Source organism: Carcharodon carcharias, chromosome 22 (assembly GCF_017639515.1).
Source record: "Carcharodon carcharias isolate sCarCar2 chromosome 22, sCarCar2.pri, whole genome shotgun sequence".
In the NCBI taxonomy this organism is placed as follows: domain Eukaryota; kingdom Metazoa; phylum Chordata; class Chondrichthyes; order Lamniformes; family Lamnidae; genus Carcharodon; species Carcharodon carcharias.
The window spans coordinates 22,767,879-22,790,475 of record NC_054488.1 but is presented as its reverse complement, the minus strand read 5'-3'; the positions used below and the strand labels follow the sequence as shown (position 1 = coordinate 22,790,475).

General features: G+C 42.3%; 1 protein-coding gene across 9 annotated transcripts in view; it reads left to right on the top strand.

Moving 5' to 3' along the window:
- Positions 1-22,597, top strand: part of LOC121293845 (fas-binding factor 1 homolog) — a 122,611-nt gene that overhangs the window by 11,218 nt on the left and 88,796 nt on the right. For 8 of the 9 annotated variants that reach the window (XM_041217236.1, XM_041217235.1, XM_041217241.1 and 5 more), the window contains 6 exons: positions 2,384-2,411; positions 3,559-3,600; positions 6,013-6,103; positions 6,508-6,574; positions 10,207-10,257; positions 16,636-16,780. In XM_041217236.1, the coding sequence (XP_041073170.1) occupies positions 2,384-2,411; positions 3,559-3,600; positions 6,013-6,103; positions 6,508-6,574; positions 10,207-10,257; positions 16,636-16,780 (424 nt within the window). The remainder of the gene's footprint in view (positions 1-2,383; positions 2,412-3,558; positions 3,601-6,012; positions 6,104-6,507; positions 6,575-10,206; positions 10,258-16,635; positions 16,781-22,597) is intronic. The other variant, XM_041217240.1, reaches the window with a different exon arrangement.

Genomic DNA, 22,597 nt, shown 5'->3' with positions numbered 1-22,597 from the left:
ACTCTTTTCTTGTGTAAAAACCTTTTATGTTGCACCTTATCGAATGCCTTTTGGAAATCCAAATACACTACAGCTACTGATTCTCCTTTATCCATCTTGCTTGGTACATCTTTAACGAACTCTAATTAATCTCTCAAACATGATTTCCCTTTCACAAAACCATGTTGACTGTCCCGGATTGTATTATGATTTTCTAAATGCCCTGTTACCACTTCCTTAATAGTGGATTCTAGCATTTTCTCAATGACAAATGTTAAACTAACTGGCCTACAGTTTCCTGCTTTCTGTCTCTCTCCTTTCTTGAATAGAGACGTTATACTTGCGGCTTCCCAGTCGCTAGGACCTTTCCAGAATCTAGGGAATTTTGGAAGATCACATATAATGTTTCTGCAGCCACTTCTTTTAAGAGCCTAGGATGCAGGCCATCAGGTCCAGGGGACTTGTCAGCCTTTAGTACCATTAGTTTTCCCATTACTTTTTCTCTGGTGATTGTGATTGTTTTAAGTTCATCCCACCCTTTCGCCTCTTGATTTTCTACTAATCTTGGAATAATTTTTGTGCCTTTGACTGTGAAGACAAGTTCAAAATACATGTTCAAAGCCTCTGCCATTTCCTTGTTTCTCATTATTAATTTCCCAGCCTCCTCCTCTAAGGGACCAATGCTTACTTTAGCTACTCTTTCCCTTTTTATATGCTTGTAGAAGTTTTTGCTGCTTTTTTAAATATGCCTCAATGACACACTGAATGCCTTTGAAAGAGGGACCCCACTCTCCCCTCCACCCAGCTCGAGAAGCCTGCAAACAACCATAACAGGGTTTTTTTAAAAATTCATTCATGGGATGTGGGTTTCGCTGGCTGGGCCAGCATTTATTGCCATCCCTAGTTGCCCTTGAGAAGATAGTGGTGAGCTGCCTTCTTGAATCGCTGCTTTTCAGGCTTCCAGTATGGTGAGTCTCCCACCAGCTGCTGGGTTGACACCAATGGTGGTGGGATGAGGTACTTAAGTAGGCTTAATTCTGTAATTACAAATTAATTATCCACTTACGGGCCTCAATTGGTGCAGAAAGGGAAGGCCATCTACGAGCTTTCCTGCTCCATACTTAATCGGGGCAGAAGGAGGAAGGCAGTGGCATCCCCATCTGCCACCCTCACACCTGATTAAGCGCCCCCCTTCACCAAACCCGGGAAGGGGACATTAAATTCCACCCTCTGTGCTTTGTGGTGCTGTTTTTTTTTAATTTAGCTCCCAGCTGCTCATACTCCTTTAGCAGAACCTCTTTCTTGGCCTACCTATGTCATTGGTACCCATATGGACTCCAAGCACCTCTGCACTGCAGCTGTCAGTGATCTGGGGGTATTCATTAGGTATCGAAGGAGAATTTTAACTTAACCCTTGTTGTTCACGACAATTGTCAATGGGACAATATATTGGGGAGCTTTAATCTAGTTTAATCTGTGTCAAAAATGCAGTATTTTGTCTGCTTTAGTTTGATACCATGCGACATGAGCTCAGAAGTAAGGATGTTCATTGATGATTGCACAGTTCCATTTGTAACTCCTCAGCTACTTCCCCTTGACATTCCAATGGCATTACCATTGTTTAATCCCCCACCATCAACATCCCGGGGGTCACCTTTGACCAGAAAAAAGCTGGAGGAGCCACATGAACACTGTTGCAACAAGAGCAGGTCAGAGACTGAGTATTCTGCAGCGAGTAACTCACTTCCTCTGTCCCCAAAGACTGTCAACCATCTACAAGGCCCGAGTCAAGAGTGTGATGGAATTCTCTCCACTTGCCTGGATGAGTGCAGCTCCAACAATACTCAAGAAGCTCAACCCTGTCTAGGGCAAAGCAGCAGTTTTGATTGGCACCCCATTCAGCAGTTGCAACATTTACCCCTTCTGCCACTTGATGCACAGTGGCAGCAGTGTGTATCATCTACAAAATGCTCTGCAGCAACTCTTCAAGTCTTCTTTGACAACACCTTCCAAATCAATGACTTCTAGCATCCAGAAGATCAAGGGCAGCAGTGCTTGGGGCCCTGCAATCTGGAAGTTCTCTTCCAAGTCACACCAACCTTAGAAATATATTGCTGCTCCTTCATTGTCGCTGAGCCCTAGAGAAGCCAGAATATCTAGAGTAAGAAGGGCAGAAAAAAGCCTGGAACATGATGTAGCCTTTGCTGTAAATAGCCTGGGAATACTTGGTGAAGCAATGTGGTCTAATCCTTAAATTTAACTCAAGTGCCAGATACTGTATTTTTTAACATTGCCATGAGTTTAAAATTTTGGGATGGTTTCAACCTAAATTTAGAAATTTTTCTTACTTTCAACAAGCAGCTTTGAACATGTTTAACTTGAAAATGAATAAACTGTGTTTCAGGGATCAAAACAAAAGAAAGGTTTCCGAGGTGAGTAACTTGTATGCCTCCTTATTTAGTTGAATTGCTTATAGTAACTTAAAGAGAAAGAAATGTCTTCTGAAGGGAAGCCATTTTATTTTTGTACAAAATGTGTAACAGCACCACTTGAAGTTTTTTAAGAAAGTGAAGAACTGCCATGTTGGGTCCCTTTGCTTCCAGGTTGTTCTGGTAATATCACTGACCAGGACAAGCTGAGTGTGAAGTGGAATGATTACGCTGATTGCAGTTACGACATTGATTTTGAATCACTGTGGAAATGAATCTAGAGCCGGTCTTGGAAGATGAACTACTGGGTACATTACATTTAAAAAAAAGAGAGAAAACAAGCCCATTATCTCTTCCATCACTGAAAATGCTCTGCAGCGATCTAAATACAATCTCCTTTCATCACCTGTAACACAGCAAAATTGCAACAATTCAAAAAAGTTAACAGGAGCCTAGTGGAGAATTGTGAGAGCTGTTCTGCTTTCCATCACGCTCACCCCTCACATTACTGTCTGCTTACTTTAATGGAAAGGTTAAATAGTCTAGGCTGCAGATATCTCCACCCGCCCTCCTTGGGTCTAGGGACTGACTGTTCCATACTACTTTGGCCTGAAGAATAGATGTGTGGCGTTCCATGTTCGCAGACAGTCTTCCTTATACAGAAAGTGGACTCTTTTTGTGGCATTATGGTACTGTGCAGGATTCCATTCTGAGAAATGATGCAATTTGTATTAATTATGCAGTAACTTCTGACCCACGTGCTGGGTTTTCAGAGCTCTGATGTTAGAGCTACTTAGCTGAAACGCTGCAGATGATGCCTCTTTTTATTCTCTGAATAGCCTGCAACAACCAAAAACCCATCCATTTGGCCCATATCCCTTTGAGAGAACATTCAGTCCCCCTTTAGTGCCTGCCCCATTGTGAACTCATCAGATGTCCCAATGCAATTGGATATGTATTTGAAAAAGAAAATTTGCAGGGCCATGTAGGAAGAGCAGGGGAGTGGCAATAATTGGTTCGCTCTTTCACAGATTTGACAAAGGCATGATAGGCCAAATAGCTGCCTTGCATGCTGTATCTTTCCATCCTTCACGGCTGGGTGTGAAAATGCAATATTCTGTGATATTACTGTGTCTCTGTTCTGTTTCAGAATCAATTGATGACGTGCTGGATGACCTTCTTGGAGAAGATGGTAGGTTGGAATAACTTTATCCTTTTGACAATCCAGAGCTGACAGATTAGTGCACCTTCACCACAGCATATTGAGAATAGTCTGTGTCTCAGAGACCTCCTTACAGCAGTTCTGTTTATTTTAATTCGAAAATCCCAAGGTGAAGTACTAAAGCTCAGATTTCAGGACAACACCAAGTTTGAAAAGAGTAGTAGTGAAGACAAATTAAATCAAATAGTAATGGGGAATCGATGTTAGCTTTGGTTTTAATATCCTGAAAATTTCCAGAAGAAAGGAAGAATTTGGGAAGTAGGATGGCCCAGTTTTCAGGGTTTGGGATTAATGAGCAGGAGAACTGGACCAACCATATAAAAACTTCGTCAGAGACTGGGAATTCTGCAGAGAATAACTCACCTCCCCCCTGCCCAAATCCAGTCCACCATCTACAAGGCAAGAGTCAGGAGTCTGATGGAATACTATCCACTTGCCTGGATGAGTGCAGCTCCAATAAAACTCAAGAAGCTCGACACCATCCAGGACAAAGTGGCCAGCTTGATTAGCACTTCATCCACCACCTTCAACATTCACTCCCTCCACCAGTGACACACAGTGACAGCTGCGTGCACCATCTACAAGGTGCCCTGCAGCAACTCACCAAGGCACCCTCGGCAACACCTTTCAAACCTATGACCTCTACCACCTTGAAGGACAAGGGCAGAAGATACATAGGAACACCACCACCTGCAAATCCCCCTCCAAACTACACACTATCCTGACCTGGAACGATATCACCATTCCTTCACTGCCAATAGGTCAAAATCCTGGAATTCTCTTCCTAACCGCACTGTGGGTGTACTATACCAGATGGACTGCAGCAGTTCAAGAAGGTGGGTCACCTTCCCAAGGGCAGCTGGGGCTGGGCAATAAATGCCGGCCTATCCAGCAATGCCCACATCCTGTGAAAGAATAAAAAAAACCTGTGCAGGGAGTTTTGCATGCTGAGGGTGCAGAGAGGAGCATAATTATGAATTTTAATTGATCAGTCACATATATATCTGTTATATCAGGCCATCTATTGCCCATGTTGGCGTTTCTGAATTAAACTGCCCATCAACTTACACCTATGAATTTCTATTTGCCTGGTGGAGTTTACATACTGTCCTCATAAGGACACACCTCATTTAATTAAATTCCAGAGAGCTTAGACACAGGTTAATGGAACCAAAATTTAGAATCATATATGTTTACGGTACAGTGCCATTTGGCTCCTCAAGTTTGTTTTTGAACTTTGCTGGAATAATCCAAAACTAATCCCATGGCCCTGTTTTATAATCTACATTAAGTAATTATTGGCCCGGATTTTGTGGTCACCGCTGGCCTCAAAGAAAACTGCCCACAAAGATCTAGCAATCTCTGGGGTGCAGACTTCCCCTTTCTTGACATTAGTGTAAATCTGACGCCAAATCAAGGGAATCTCCAGATGTCCAGCAACAATGATGTCATCAAGCAGTTTAAGCAGCCAATCATATTGAAGTATTCTCACAGATGACAAATCAGGAAGTAGAAAACACTAATTCCATCACTTCTAATTTTTAAAAATTCCAGCTGTGAAATAAATGATTGGTACGGACACCTTGGTAGAAGCCAAAATATCATAACACACTTTTAGAAATATTATTAAAACATGTAGAATTTCTTATAATAGAGAAATTTGGCTATTGTCCTTTTTTATGGGTTCATGTGCACTTGCACATTCAAGAATTATGTGATGAAGCCCCTAGACCTCCCTGTTCATCCACATCCTTCACCATCTTTCTGTGAATGTGTATTCTTGTTCCTTAGTTTTCCTCCCAAAATATATCGCATTCCCCCAAATAAAATTGCATCTGCCACTAGTCTGCCAATTTCATTAACCTGTCAATGCCCTAAGTGAGCGCAGGGAAGCTGCTGGAGTTAAATGATGTTAAAACTGTTCAACGGTGACCGGTCCCGAAAAAAATCATGTCAGTCTTGAAATATTAACTCTGTTTCTCTCTCCACAGATGCTGCCAGATCTGCTGAGTTTTTCCAGCACTTTGTTTTTATTTCATATCTCCAGCATTCACAGAATTTTACTTTTATTTTAGTTAGAATATTAACATCAATAAAATTGAAGCAAAAAAGTTTGAGTTGGAGTGTGCAGTGAAAATTAGCTATGGTACCTTAGTGATAATGCCGGTAGGGTTTAAAAATAAATTGGTGCCTTTTAATTGAGCAGTAACAACATAAATCACTGATAAACTTATCTCTCCGCTGCATTGTTTGAAACTTCTACAATGAATGGGGTGGCATCCAATGTAGTTTAAAGAGAAAATAAAGTACCTATGTTCAATCTGTGGTTTGAGGAACTGTGAGTACGCTAAAAGTTTTATTTCTGCCAATTTCTTTTTGCAGATGGATCTCCCAATAAACCAACCTTACCGACTACACGTTCAGGAAGCAACCTCAAAACATCAGGCACCACACCATCCAGAAGAAGCAAAAAGTATGCAAGTTAGCAGACCGACTCTGACTGTAGCACCAATGAGCATGCTTCATGGATATTTGTAGTGTTCACCCAGGGATTTAGTTTAATCGGATTTGAAAGTTTAATTCCAGCTTTCAACTTGAAATGGAGTATATTTAAAGAGTCACTCAAACAAAATCAGTAACATCAAATGTAATTTATAGTTTCTGTATAATAAAAATGTACATTGTAAGTGAATGCACTGTGGTTTCCCCTGATTTGTTAGGATTATTGCAGCAGATGTCCTGGGATCGTCCTAATATGTGGAGATTAATGCTGCAAATAGCTTGGGGATTCCCTGATCTTTAGAGATTAATGCAGTGAGTGCTGTAGTATTGTACTGATTTATCAAGATTAATGCAATGACTGTTTCTTCTCTTTAGGTCATTGCTGGATGAAGACTTTTTCAGTAAATTGGCGCAGGATGTTGACAAGGATAATGAGATTAGTGTACATCTTTTTGTTTTATATATCTGTTGTACAGTCCATACCTAATAGAATGGTCTAATGGGTATAAACAAAGCCTGGTACAAAGCTAAGCCATATTCCCCCGAAGATCCCAGGTTCAATTCCAGATTTGTTGTCTGTTACCTGATCTCTGTTGTGGGATGTATTTTATGTAGTACTTGTGGCCCCAGATCTCCTGGCTAGCGAGGAGAAAAAAAATCAACCAAACTTCTTGTTACTGATCACTACCCAGTTACCCCATGTTGGAAAATGGATATGTGTAGATTGATAAAGTTGATTGAGTTGATAAAAAAGGAAAAGATAGAATAGAAAGCCACAAATATAAAAGCAAATTGTAAGAGCTTTTAAAAGTATATAAAAAGGAGATGAACATTGATCTTTTAGAGGCTGAGACAGGGAGAAATTATCATGGGGAATGAGGAAATGGTAGAGACATTGAACAAATATTTTGTGTCTGTCCTCACATTCGAAGACACAAATTGCATACCAGAAATAGAGAGCAACCAAGGAGCTACAAGGTGTGAGGAACTTATGGTAATTAATATTACCAGAGAAAAAGCATTGGAGAAACTGAAGTAGCTGCAGAAATAGTAGATGAAGTGGTTATGATTTTCCTAAATTCCCAAGAGTCTAAAATTGTCCCAGCAGGTTGGAACTTGGAAAATGTAACAGCACTATTCAAGAAAGGAGGGAGAGATAGTATGATCAAATAAAATCTACATGGTTTCACGAATGATGTTTGACAATCCTATTAGTTTTTTGAGGATGTAAATAGTAGGGTAGATAAAGGGGAACCAGTAGATGTAGTATACTTGGATTTCCAAAAGGCATTAGATAGGGTACACAAGATAATGGTTCATGGAATTGGGGGCCGTATATTAGCATAGGCTATGGATGTGAATTGGTTAAAGGACAGGAAGCAGAGAGTAGGGATATATGGGGCATTTTCAAGTTGGCAGGCTGTAACTAGTTGAGTGCCACAAGGATCAGGGCTCAGCTATTTATAATCTATATTAATGACTTAGACAAAGAGACCAAGAATAATATTTCTAAGTTTGTTGATGACGCCAAGTGGTAACCAGAATCGAACACATTATTCCAGTGTGCACAGTGTACAATAAAGCTGTAACATGACCCCTGTAGACCTGTACAGTTCTGTTTCAGTTGTATATCCCTACCAGGCACCCTTCTAAGTCTCCCTGCACTAATTTAGTTTCAATCTTCGTGCACTTATTACTTAGTTTTTAACCTACTTATACACAATGCTTTACATTTATCCACGTTAATTTCCTTTACTGTTTGTCTGCCCAGTTGCATATATAATTTAAATACTTCTGCAATTTTTCTTTCACTAAATTCTCTGCCTTTATTGGTCTCCCTATTTGCTGATGTCAGTTTATTCTCATATCAGGCTATAATGATCCCAAGTGGAATGGGTCATAATTTGCTGTAGGAATTAACCTAGTGGCCTCTGTCATTAGTTAGACCTGCCTGTGCACATTTAGGTTTTTAAATTTTTTGCACAGCAACTTAAGGAGACTGTGAGCTGATAATGCTGCAGCACGGGAAAGGGGGCATCTGGGACCTGAGTGAACAGGTAAAACAATTGTGTTTCTCTTTAATTTGATTGAAAGATTGTGAAATTAACAGTGCAAGGACTGAGAAGGAAGTGCAATCAAATCAGGTGCAGAAGGAGAAATAGAGGGAAAGAAAGATTGGATTGAAAGAGGAAAAGACGCAATGTAAAACCATAGAATCACAGAATTGTTACAGTACAGATGGAGGCCATTTGGCCGGTCGTGTCTGTGCTGGATCTCTGAGCAATGCACCAAGTGCCATTCCCCCACCGTCTCCCCGTAACCCTGCACATTCTTTCCTTTCAGGTAATAATCTAATTGCCAATCCAAAAAAGCAAAAAAGTATAACATTAACAAGTTTACATTTTTAGACTATCAAACATTAGGGTCAGGTGATAATGTAAGCTGTGAGGAGGGCATAAAGAGATGGCAAAGAGATACAGACAGGTTAAGTGAGTGGGCAACATGTGGGTAGAGGAGCATAATGTGAGGAAATGTTAGGTGATTCAGTTTGGTAGGAAGAATAGAAAAGCAGAATATTTTTTAAAAGGCGTGAAATTTGAATATTGATGTTCAGAGAGGATGTACAAGGAACATAAAATTAGCATAGAAGTACAACAAGCAACTAGGAAGGCAGACGGTATGTTGGCCTTTGTTGCAAAATGACTGGAGTACAAGAATAAGGAAGTCTTGCCACAATTGTATAGGGCTTTGGTGAGACACCACCTGGAATTCTGTTTGTACTTTTGGTCTCCATATCTGAGGAAGGATATAAAAACAGAATGCTGGAAATACTCAACAGATCTGCCAGCATCTCTGGACAGAGAAACATATTTAACTTGTTCCAGTCGAATGAGTGAGAAATGATATACCTGTTTTGCAGGCAGCATGATGAAATTTCTGGGATGAGAGGGTTGCCCCATGATGAGAGGCTGAGTAAATTGAGCTTTTACTTGCTGGAACTTAGGAAAATGAGAGGTGAATTAATTGAAACATACAAGAGCCTGAAGGGGCTTGACAGAGTCGACACAGAGGTTGTTTCCCCTGGCTGAGGAGTCTAGAACACAGGGCACAGCCTCTGGGGTCGATCGTTTAGGTCTGAGATAAGGAGAAATTTCTTCACTCAGAGAGATGTGTATCTTCGGAATTTTGTACTCCATGGGGTTGTAGATGTTCCATCATTAAGTTTATTCATGATGTAGAGTGATAGATTTTTGATCTCTGAATGGATAAAGTGATATGGAGAGCAGGCCGGAAAGTGGAGTTGAGATAGAAGATCGTATTTAATGGTGAAGCAGACTGGAGGTGCCGAATGGTCTGCTCCTATTTCTTATTTTCCTAAATTTCTATTGAGAACAGGATTGGTTTCAACTCAATGACCATGAATAGCATGTGTGATGGGGGCTAGTGTTCATGTGGAGGCTGAACACGACATGGACTGCATTGACTGAATTGCCTGTTTCCATGTCATTGTTTCTGTGAAATTCAGTGTAGTCTCTGCAATGGAGGTACTGACGATGCACATGTGACAGTACACCGTCATGAGTCTGCACCTTCAGGAGATGAGGTAATCCGACAGCCAAGATACAGAAAAGCAGACAAGCTGGAGTGTGCGTTTCAGAACTAATTTTATCAGATTGTATATGGTACCAAGCTGTCTTCAATCCCAATTTTGGGCATCATTTTATTTATTAAACTGCCTTGCATCCTGAGAATTATCTCCCCACTTCACTGAGGATATAATTTCACAGGCTGCTAATTATCACTGATTACTGGCCTGTGGGATATACCTTCTTAAGGAAGTTGATATCTGAAACCCATCTGTTTTTATCTTCATCCTCTCTTCCCCTTATGCCTTTAACACAAATGTATACGGTTTACATGTTGGGAGCAAAGTAGCTGAACTCCTGATTACTGTGGCGTAGTTGCGCTAATGTTAAATTGCTGGAAGCAGTCCTGATCATTTTTTACGGGACCGTCTTGCAACATTACACCACTGCTGAATTTAAAGGAGCTTTACTGTTTTCTTTTGTGTAGGAGTCAGAGATTTCAGACGCTGATCCTCAAGCTTTGTTAGAAACTATGAAGGTAAGAAAAGTTGGCTACGTTATTATAGTTACTGTGTTATACTCTTGTTGTACAGAACCTATTGAATAACGGAGAGTTGGGAGTGATTATGAGCCTATAGCACAACTCTTTGGGTTCGGTTCACAGCTCATCCACCTCAACTGAGCTCCAAGATTACATTTCAGTCCTGTAATTACTCTCTTGTTCCCAATTTGGGTGCACTCTGTTTGGTTTTGTATTAGACTGTCCAGTTTTTGAGGAATGAACAAACACAGGAACTGTGAATTAAACACAGAAAACACTGGATATGCAAAGCAAGCCAAATAGCATCTGAAAATAGAAGTGAGATTAATACTTTGGATAAAGGGACTTTGTTTCTCCCCTGCCCTCACCAACCAACCTCCCAAACTCCACCCTACACAAACTTCAGCTCATCCAAAATAGTACCGCACATATGATTCTATGTTCTGCCCCATATTGAATCTTTCTCAACTAGCATTGTGGCCCTTGTAGACTTTCACTGGCTTCCGTTCCATAGCACTTTGAGTTTAAGATTCTCCTCTGTAGCCTTTCTCCTGTCTATCTCTACAAACTCTACCCTGTGTTCCAGCTCAAATCCTTGGCTCTTCTATGTCAGTGGTCAGATTTGTCGAGGGAAATTCCCCGACTCAGTAGATGTGCCTCAATAAAAAGGGCCCTGTTACGTGCAGTTTTTGCTTGGGGATTGGGGGGGGGGGGGGGGGGGGGGGGGGGGGGGGGGGGGGCGCATCTTCGAGTTGAGCCTGGAAGCAGATCGAAGGCAGAGATGAGCCCTGATGATGAAGCGTGCAGATTAAGTCTCAGGTCTGATATAGAGGGCCACCCTGGACACCATTCCCTCTCTGAGGGAGGAAGCAGGTAGAGTGTTGCAGGTTCATGGGAGGGGACATCCGTAGCAGTCAGGTGAGGAAGAACTGTAATTGTTGGCCAATTGGTTAGTTGGCCTGTAATGGGCCTCCCATAGGAAACTATAGATTTTAACACTACCCCTTGACCTTGTTTAATGAAAGACCACACAGCAGTAATTGAAGCTGGCAAAGATTCATAAGACTAAGCCATGCACATGGCTACATCTGGGCAGCTTCAGCAGGTCCTGACAGCCAGCATTAACAGATTATCATAATGCCTCGGGCTGGTTTTTGAATGCTGCATGCAGAACCTTTGCCCTTCCACTTACGCTTTCAACACCCATCTGTCAGAGTGTGGGCACCCAAAAGTCCCTTGTCCATTACCCTCACTGTGGCATACTGACATTGCAGATGACTGTGACCCATAAGGAGCTGACCAGCAGGGACATGTATACTTAGGAACACACCCTGCCATGTTGGCCTGAAAACAACAAATGCCAGGCTACCCAGCATTCAAGCTGCCCCTCAGCAACATCAGTCTGTGCTTATTTAGATAATCAGGTTCCTGCATGTGAGCGGGCGTAGGTTATGTGTTGCTTTGCATGAAGTGTGAAACCTTACTTGTCCATGTGCTTTTTTTCATTGTCAGAAAGTGCAGGACGTAAAAAGCAGCAGGTTCTTTCTTACCAGTGACGATGGAAACTGCAGTCAATAGTCCAGCTCTTAGTGATGGTATGAGTGTGAAGGGTGTGGCCATGCACGATCAGCAGTGAAAGGAGAGTCTTCATCCAGATGTTCAGAGAAGGTTTTAGTCCACCAAATGGATATCATCGGCCCTCCCAACACTTGTTGTCCATTCATAGGTGCATTTGAGAAAGTTGTGATGATCCAACTTCTTGGGAAGATGTAGTCCGTCTGGTGTAGTTCGACACATAGTCATGTGTGGAAGCCAGTGAGATGCATTTCAGTGTCCATATTGACAGCATAGCGGCCGCTCCACAGGTCAGGATGTTATGCATCTTTGAGTGGAGCTTACATTTGTGGGATTCCATTTGATTGAAGCCTTTATCCTTCTAGGTTGACGAGGCTGTGGGCTCAGTGCCTCGGTGAGTTGGAGCACTGGATGTTGTAGATGTCACTGTGCGCCAGTGATGGGTGGTGACTGTGGGTGGTGCGGTGAGCATATGTGTGGCTTTTTCCTGCAAGGTGTCAAATCATTGAATTTCTGTTGGCCCAGCATTCATATCTGCAAGTCCTGAATCTCAGCTGTCACTGCATGTGTGCACTCTTGACATGGTGGATAGGCTTTGGCTAGACACAAGGTGAAGTAGTCTCTGGCTAGTTGCCGGCCTCCAACATACAATTGCAGACCCAGCTTTTAAGGGGCATCTCAAGGTCAATCTGGACAATGGTGAACCCAAAGGTGATGATGGTGTGGGATTCAGCCAAGCTGATGACAATGAATATCAAGGGTTGCTGTTGGCATTCTCTCTTGTTGGACGTGGTCATGACCTGGAAGTTGTGTGGCATTAATATTAATGGGCACTTATGTGCTCCTGGAGGTGCAGTGAGATCTTCAAGGCTGCTTAGGTAAATTGCCTCAGTATTAAGAGGTCTATGGCGACAATGAAGTCCTGTATGGATCTGGCCGTGGGTACCGAGCCTGTTCTCAAAATTTCTTTCTATTGTAGCCCTCCACCTTGGTGGCATCTCCATTGGAGTCTGTGGGGTCTTCCTTACCCTCCTCCCCCTCTTCCTCACCCTCCATCACCACTTCCCCCTCCAATGATAAAGATTTTTCCCCGGCCTTTGGCCCCTCGATGTGAATGCCCCTCCGCTGTGCATGCAGCAAACAATCACTATCCTCGACACCCTTTCATGCGCATACTGGAGTGCTCCTCCTGAGTGGTTATGGCATCTGAATCACATCTTTAACAGGCCAATAGCTTGCGCGATGATGGTCCTCATCTGCAAGTGACTGTTGTTATAGTGGTGTTGGGTCCCATCTCTGGTCGCCTTGAGGGAGTAAGCAGCCACATCCTTAATGGTACCCTTGGTCCCTCAGAAGCTAACCACAGACCTGGGGCCTGGGCTGGAAAGGTGTGGTAGGTGAATGCCTCAGAATAAATGAGCCATGGCAGCTGCCAGGGAAATGTTCACGTATGTGCAGAAAGGCCTTCTTGTCTTTGCACACAATCTGCATGTTGATGGAGTGGAATGATTTTCTGTTCATGAATGTCTCCAGTTACTGCTTTAGTGCCCTTATAACAACATGGGTAAGTCTACCACTCCGTGAACTTGTGGGAAACCGACAATGGAGGCAAAGCCATTTCCCTCCCTGTCTATGATGCAATAAATGTGGGGAAATTGATGTGTTCCCTCACCTGAGCAAAGGGTGAATCGGTGACAGTGGAGATGCACCAGTGGGCAGCTGATTAAGAGATGCCACAAAAGTCTGCGGCAGACCCCTACAAGGAGCCAGTCACATAGAAATTGAGGGCCATGATAACTTTGAGTGCAACAGGCAGGACACGGTTGATCATGGCATGAGATTTTCCTCCACCATGGCACAGATGTCTTTAACTGTTTCTCTTGAAATTCAGAGTCTTCGCCTACACTGCCTGTTGGTCATGTCGAGGAAACTTAGTCAGAGATGGTATGCTCTTCGCTTAGGGTAACATCCTTTCTCCTTCTGTGGTGACTCTGCCAACTTCTGGCTGGGTATCCTGGCTCTAGCTGCGTGTTGCTGCCACTGCCCTTCCTCCATTCCGTATAAGGGAAGGTGCCATGCCCAATCTTTTCAATTTCCTTCACTACAGACAACCTCTTCAGCCAGTGAGCCTGACAGTCACTTAGCTGCCCAAAGCAAGAAATAATCTGAGGGACCACACAGATCTGACCTCCATCGCAACCCCCACTCCTCCCTCCCTTGCGGTCTGCCACCAAACTCTATCTCTGAAGTTCTGTGTTTAAACTGTTACACTGCAGAGTTCTGCACAAAGGATACACACCTTTTATGAGGCCTTCAGAAGCATTAATGCCGCCACCATAAATCTGTGACTCCCGCACTACGGGTAGCACACTTGGAGCAGGGAAAATTGCGTCTGTTTAAACTCACAACTATTTTCAAGTAGCCCAGCAGATTTGTATTTCATGCCTGTGTGATTAATGTCGCGCCCCCTTTTCCCCCATCAGTGAAAATGGTATCAGCTGGGAATAGGGGCAGGACTTCCACATCTAGGTCCTGCCTGCCATTTTTAAAGGTCCACGTAGTCTTTCCAACTCTGCAAAAATCCACCTATAGGTGATAGTGCATTAAACCCTATCACCACCATTGATGGTAGAGCCTTCATCCATTGTGGCCCTGCCCTTATACCTGTCGCCCTTGCTACACCTTACCCCACCTTCAAAAATCTTTGTAGGCTATCTCTTTAACTCTCCTTACTTCATTTCTCAGTTCCTGTTCAGTGCCCAGTATCCCATCTCCACTTCATGAAACGTTTTGCACAGTTTCACTAAGTTAAAAGTGCAGTGTCAGTAGTTGCTGTTGTTTGCAGCCCATCCTTTTTTTCCCCTGATGCTGTGGAACTGGCGATCACTTCCAGCAATTTCTGATTTTATTTCTGATTTTAAATGGGTTCTGGATACTTGTACAAAATCTTGCCACCAAAAGGCGATTTGTATTTTCTGAATATGAATCCATTTCTCTTCAATTTAATTCTGCCTTTGATTGTGGAGCTATTAATAATTCTAATTTCAAAAGTTTTCATTGAAATGACATCATCAACCACTATTCCTTCTGTAATCTCCCTGTTGAGGAAGCTTGTACCTTTTAATATTGACATTTGGCAGCTATTATAATATATAATTACATTATATATATTATATATCATATATTATATTTGATACCTGTTTTCAAAAGCTGGCACAGGCACAATGGGTCAGATTAATTTTACAGCACAGTAGGATGCCAATGAAAAGTTCCATGCGGTTTCTGAAGTGAACTGAATGGAATCCTGGTCAGGAATCAATGCCTTAGGTAGAGGAAACAAAGAACTTGGAAGAGAATGCTGCATTCTCTTGGTGGAAATGTGGCTGGCTCTTTTGTGGCTTTACAGGGATGCAAATTTTTTTTCTTCATTTGTCCTTTGGATATGTGTGACACTGACAAAGCAGGGATTTATTGTCCATCCCCATTAAGAATCAACCACAAGGTGTATGATTGGAATCACATCGAGGCAAGACCAGGTAGGGTTGCAGCTTGCATGGTCTTTTTTCTGCTGCAAGTTCACACATTACCAGTTTTATTGAATTCGGTTTGCTTGGCCGTAATACCATTTGAATTCACAACCTCTGGGTTGCTATTCCACTCCTACAAGCACCAGATTTAGAGTCATAGAGCTATACAGCACAGAAACAGGCCCTTTGGCCCATTGTGTCAGTGCCGGCCATTAAGTACCTATCTGTCCTAATGCCATTTTCCAGCACTTGGCCCTTGGCCCTGTATGCTCTGTCGTTTCAAGTGCTCTTTTAAAACTTCTTAAATGTTCTGAGGGTTCCTGCCTCTACCACCCCCTCAGGCAGTGTGTTCCAGATTCCAACCACTTTCTGAGTGAAAAAATGTTTCCTCAAATCCCCCTAAACCTCCTGCCCAATACCTTAAATCTATGCACCCTGGTTATTCACACTGCCGCTAAGGGGAAAGGTTTCTTCCTATCTATGCCCCTCACAATTTTGTATACCTCTTTCAGGTTCCCCCTCAGCCTTCTCTGCTCTAAGGCAAACAACCCTAACCTATCAGTCCCGCTTCATAGCTGAAACGCTCCAGCCCAGGCAACAACCTGGTAAATCTCCTCTGCACCCTCTCCAGTGTGGTCATATCCTTCCTATAGGGTGGCGACCGGAACTACTACACGGTACTCCAGCTGTGGCCTAATTAGCTTTTATACAGCTCCAACATAACCTCCCTGCTCTTATATTCTATGCCTAGGCTAATAAAGGCAAGTATTCCATGTGCCTTCTTAACCACTTGTGCTGTTGCCTTCAGAGACCTATGGACATGTACACTAAGGTCCCTTTGATCCTCTGTACCTCCTAGTATCCTACTATTCATCGTGTATTGCCTTGCTTTGTTAGTCTTCCCAAAATGCATCACCTCACATTTCTCAGAATTAAATTCCATTTTCCACTACTTCTGCCCATCTTACCAGCCCATCTATATTGCCCTGTAATCTAAGGTTTTCCTCCTCACTATTTACGACACCAACAATTTTTGTGTCATCAAACTTACTAATCATACCTCCTATATTCACGTATAAATCACTAATGTACATTGCAAACTGCAAGGGTCCCAGCACCGATCCCTGTGGTACACCACTCATCACAGGCTTCCAATCTCAAAAATAACCTTTGACCATCACCCTCTGTCTCCTGCCACTAAGCCAATTTTGGATCCAATTTGCCAAATTGCTTCTTTTACTTTATTTTCTTTTCCTGTGCTTTCTGTATGCAGGATATCGATGATATGGACGCCGACCTCTTTGGAAAAAGGAAGAAGCTGCATTCTGTTACGAGTCAACCTACTGGAAAGATTGCTGGGACAGAAAGCTCCACATTAGAATCCTCCAGAACCACACAAAAACCAGCAGCAGCAAAGGGTAAACTATAAGGAACAAAACAAAAATGGGAAAATATGCAACACTGCAGTTAGAACCTTAACAAACAGAGCAGGTTCATGTTTCAGGTGGAGCCCTTCAACAGAATGCAGGAGTTCTGTGTACAAATAACTGCCCAATTAGAGGAGAGTAGTGTGAACAAGCGTGCATGGGGGTTAATTTCAGAAAGCCACCCAAATAAGGTGAAGTGCCTTCAAACACAGTCTTTAAAGGAGTGCCTTTCTTTGGTAAATGGTTTATTGCTGCCTTCCCTGTCTTGGATAAAAAAACTGGCTGCAGTTCGAAACTTAGAAAAGTAAAAGCAGAAGTAGGTCATTTGGCCATTCGAGCCTGCTGTGCCATTCAGTATGATCATGACTGATCCTCTAACTCAATGCCATACTCCCACCCTCTCCCCATACCCTTTGACACCTTTGAAGTCTAGAAATCTATTTCCTTCTTAAATATTTTCAGTGACTTGGCCTTCACAGCCCTAATTGGTAGAAAATTCCACAGGTTTACCACCCTCTGAGTGAAGAAGTTTCTCCTCATCTCAGTCCCAGATAGCATACCCCATATCCTGAGGTTGTGACCCCTTGTTCTAGACCCCACCCCAGCCAGAGGAAATATCATCTCTGCATCCAGTCTGTCCATCCCTGTCAGAATTTTATACGCTTCAATGAGTTCCCCTCTCATCCTTCTAAACTCCAGTGAACACAGGCCTAGTCGGTCCAATCTCTCCTCAGAGAACAATCCTGCCATCCCAAGAATCAGTCTTGGTGAACCTTCGCTACACTCCCTCTATGGCAAGAATATCCTTTCTTAGATAAGGAAACCAAAACTGCACATAATACTCCAGGTGTGGTTTCACCAAGGCCGTGTATAGCTGCAGTAATACATCCTTGCTCTTGTACTCAAGTTCTCTCGCATACCATTTGCCTTCTTAACTGCTTGCTACACCTGCATGCTTGCTTTCAGGATAAGATAGATAAGGAAGAACCAGTGGATGTGGTGTATTTGGATTTTCAGAAAACTTTTGATTAAGTCCCACATAAGAGGTTAGTGTGCAAAATTAAAGCACATGGGATTGGAGGTAATACCAAGGGACACTCAGGTCCTTTTGTACATCAACATTTCCCAATCTATCATTATTTAAATAATACTCTGCCATTCTGTTTTTCCTACCAGAGTGGATAACTTCACACTTATCCACGTTATACTGCATCTGCCATGTATTTGTCCGCTCACTCAACTTGTCCAAATTGCCTTGAAGCCTCTTAACATCCTCCTCACCACACACATTCCCACCTAGTTTTGTGTCGTCAGCAAACGTGGAAATATTACATTTGGTTCCCGCATCCAAATCATTGATATATATTGTGAATAGCTGGGGCCCAAGCACTGATCCCTGCAGTATCCCACTAGTCACAGCCTGCCATCCCAGAAAAGACCCATTCATTCCTATTCTCTGTTTCCTGTCTGCTCACCAATTCTCAATCCATGCCAATATATTACCCCCAATCCCATGTGCTTTAATTTTGCACACTAACCTCTTATGTGGGACTTTATCAAAAGCTTTCTGAAAATCCAAATACACCACATCCACTGGTTCTCCTTTATCTATTCTGCTAGTTATGCCCTCAAAAAACTCCTGTAGGTTTGTCAAACGTAATTTCCCTTTCATAAATCCATGTTGACTTTGTCTAATCCTGTTGATATTTTCTAAGTGTCCTGTTATCACGTCCTTTATAATAGGCTCTAGTATTTTTCCTACCACTGATGTTAGGCTAACTGGTCTGTAATTCCCTGTTTTTCCCCTCCCTCTTTTTTTTATTTAGTGGGGTTACATTTACCACCCTCCAATCTGTCTTGACTGTTCCAGAACCTACAGAATTTTGGAAGATGGCAATCAAAGCATCCACTATTTTCATGGCCACCTCCTTTAGTACCCTGGGATGTAGATTATCAGGCCCTGGTCATTTATCGGCTTTCAGTCCCATTAATTTTTCCAGCATTTTTTTTTTTAGTAATACTAATTTCCTTCAACTCTTCCTTCTCGCTAGATCCTTGGTTCCCTACTATTTCTGGGAAGTTATTTGTGTCTTCCTCCGTGAAGACAGAACTAAAGTAGTTACATGTGCAGATCTGACATGGCTGGTGTATGGAAGGCATTTGAGAGCAGACTGGCATGCTTAATCCTTATCCTGTATGGGAATCTCTACAGTGTAAAGGAAAGGGGAGCTTATTTTGTGTTGGTTTCTTTTGACCTTATCTTGGAATTTACAAGCACCTTCTAGTCTACATACTTTCTTCACAAACAGCAATTAACTCCAATTTGACCTCAGGATATACTGACTTAAAGCACTTCAGCTTTGTGGCTTTAAAGGAACAGACCAATTTAAATACAGATATATCTTAGATGTGGAATTCTAAGTCCATTCCATGATATATTCTTTGTTGTTAAAGTCACCTGACGTACTGTATAAGGCTTTGGGGTCCTGAGCTGGGTAGGAGAAAAAAATGGCACCGGAGCGCAGATCCGGAGGTATGGCCCCCATTTCCTTCTCCATCTGTTTTCAGCAGAGCGAGAAACAGGGCAGGCTGGGATCCCTGCACGCTGTTGTTTGGAAGTTGCCAGCACCGTTCTAGAAGTGTGTATGGCGTCGTTGGGGTTGGGTGGGGGTGGGGTGGTGGGTGGGTGTTAGGGATATAAGGGGCTTGTTTGCTAAAGTGGGTTATGATAGCTCTGTGATTTGCAAAGGTAAATGGCCATTAAATAATGTGGTTGCCAGGTTGTTACTTCTGACAACTGGCAAGCTGTCAAGTGAAAGAACAACATTGTAAAAGTGAAGAAATGTTTAGATGCATTAGAATAGGTTGTCTACTGGATAAAGTGCTATCTTGTATTGTACAATATTGAAAATCTATCCATTGTCAGTTCCAGAGTTAATTGTTTAAACTCCCCCCATGGCTTTCACCCATTCTTTAAAGAACATTATGGTCATCTGTTTGATTGTGTGAAAGCTTTGACAGATGTCTGAGCTTTAGGCTGTCTTCAAAGGCATTAATGGATTCTGTATTGCAGGGTATTTTTACATAGCTATCCAAGGGAATGTGAGCTGGTTTATTCTGACAGATTTATGAGCTTTTCAATGACTTCCAGATGTTATTACCAAGCTTGTGACTTCTGTTTATAGTGGATACTGGGAGAGTGTGATGGGTTTGAGTGCGGTGGTTAGAGGTAGTAAGGTGAGGGTTAGGAGACCTTTACACTGATCTGCAGAATTGGACTGATGCCTCTGCGAGAGAAGGATGGTCTTATAATTTGGGCCCCTCGTGGCAGGCCTGTCTCCAGGCTTTCCCTGCCTGTGCTAGATGAAAATCCCAATGGCAGGACAGAGACGAGATTGCATGTCAGGAAAATTCCTGATATAAATCTGGTCCTGGGTGTTGGAGCAATGGGTTTCTTTGGGGTTTCTGAGCATTGCTTTTTTTGAATGAGGTTGGCCTCTGCTGCTGACTGGCAGGGTGCAAATCATGTCATCATGTGGGGAGATTGCAGAGGGGATGATTCTAATAAAGATCAATAAACAAGAATTTCTGAATTTTTATAGTGCCTTTCACAACCTCTTGAAATCCCAAAACATTTTTACAGCCAATTAAGTACTTAAGACGTTTAGTCAATGTTGTAATATAGAAAACAAGGCAGTCAATTTGCAACATGGCTAGCACCCAAAAGCACCAAAAACAATAACGAGCAAATAATCTGTTTTAGTGACGTTGATTGAGAGGCAATTATTTGCCAGGACATGGGGGTTAACTCCATTTCCCAGCAGTAATACCCCCTACCTCAAAGAACATAAAAATCAAAAGCTTTTAACCAGAAAATTATGATCCCTTGCTGCATCTCAGGTGTATACCATCTGCTAAACTTGTATCCCATTCTTGATTTCAAATAACATGTCATCTGTTATGGTAGTATTACGACTGAGATGGGAGGAGTGCACAGTCTGTCGCAGTTCCACTACTCCACAGCTCACAACATATATTTAAATGATTTCTCCAGCTAGCTATATGGCCATATATGTGCTTTACCTATGAATCTCAGAATCACCACTCAATGCTCAGTTTCTTCAATAAACAACAACAATATTAGTTTATTATAAAACCAGAGTTGTCAAGCAGAAGGCAAAACTTATTAACATACAGCATGGAATATGAAAGTCCCACATAATTTGCTCACCATGCATGCTTGATGCCGAAATAGGGTGCTTCAAAGACACCCTGGGGGATAATGGCTACCCTGATTAGATTATTTCATGCTGTATATCACACAGACTCATGAACAGGCCTAAGGCCGTCACTTTCGGCATGGAAAAGTTCCCAGTCTACCTTAGATTACCCTGGCAAGGCAAGATATCTCAAAAATTTGAGCAACTGGTGAAGCTAGCTAAATTAAACTGCCATTAACAGGATGCTGCCATCAGGCCAAAAAGACGTTCTACCTATCAGATAAATGAGCAATGTGGTGTATGAATTTCAGTGCCAGTGTGATGCTAGGTATGTAGGTTTTATGCCTCAAAGACTGGCGGATCGTATCAAATAGCATGTCCCAGCTGCTGTTCACAATGGGCAAGGTACAGACCGTACCCAACCAGCCCTTGCTTGCAAAACTCAAAACGTAGTGTCCAACATTAGATGTGATTCTGTGATTGGTCAACATTTGCTAAATAACTCTCAGTGTGCTAAAAATTATGCTGACAACAATCTAAGATCGTCAGTCAGGCTTGCAGTGTGGGGCATTTGCATGTACTGGAATCTACATATATTAATAGACAGGGACCTGTTCTTTGCAGAAGAAAGAACACATACACATATTGTGCTTGTTTCAGCTAAACAAAATAAGTGATAGCCATTCGCTGGTTCATTCCCCAGGGCAATGCCTTGACCAGAGTCATGCTGCCAGGTTTAAAGTTCAAACAATGCTTAGCAGTTAACTATCAGTCAACATTAACTGGTGCATTCTCCATGGTAATGCCTCTACCAATCAGAGTCCAATTGCTTACCAATCAGCACTCTCTTCTGATACAGTATAAAGTTGTTGCTTCCTCTGACATTGGTACTCTCGTGATTGTTTTGATGAGTGCAAGACGAAATGCTTCAACGAAATGTTATTTTTCAGCAATCATCAAATATGAAAGGATAATAATTACTCTTTCTAAATACCTTAACTCTCTCACACACCCGACAAAAAAAATGCAATAGAGGAATTCTGCCAAAAGGTTAAATGTCAATGGTTCAAGAGAAAAGGATAGATGTGGGAGTCCTTGAAATGATGTCTGGGTTATACAGTTGGCCCCTCAGCACTGGTCTGTGAAACAATCAATGACTCTTGCACTACTTTACAGGCAGACTTTGTGGAAAACTTGCAGTCGGTTGATTTGAATGTTCTTAGTCTTTGAAGATTTGTTTTTATTCATTCATGGGATGTGGGCATCACTGGCTAGGCCAGCATTTATTGCCCATCCTTAATTGTCCTTGTTCAGATGGCGTTTAAGAGTCAGTCACATTGCTGGTGGGTCTAGAGTCACAGGTAGGCCAGATCAGATAAGGACAACAGATTTCCTTCCCTAAAGGTTATTAGTGAAAAGATGAGGCATTTTCTATGATTAAAGCATTTATGACAGTAGCAGTTCTAATTCAGGCTAAATTATCATTTGAAGTAACTTGCAAATAGATCTGAGTAGAGCAGGTGATTTGCTATCAATGGAGCTGGCATTTTCAATGCTCCCCTAAGGTTTTGCACAAAATGGCAATATT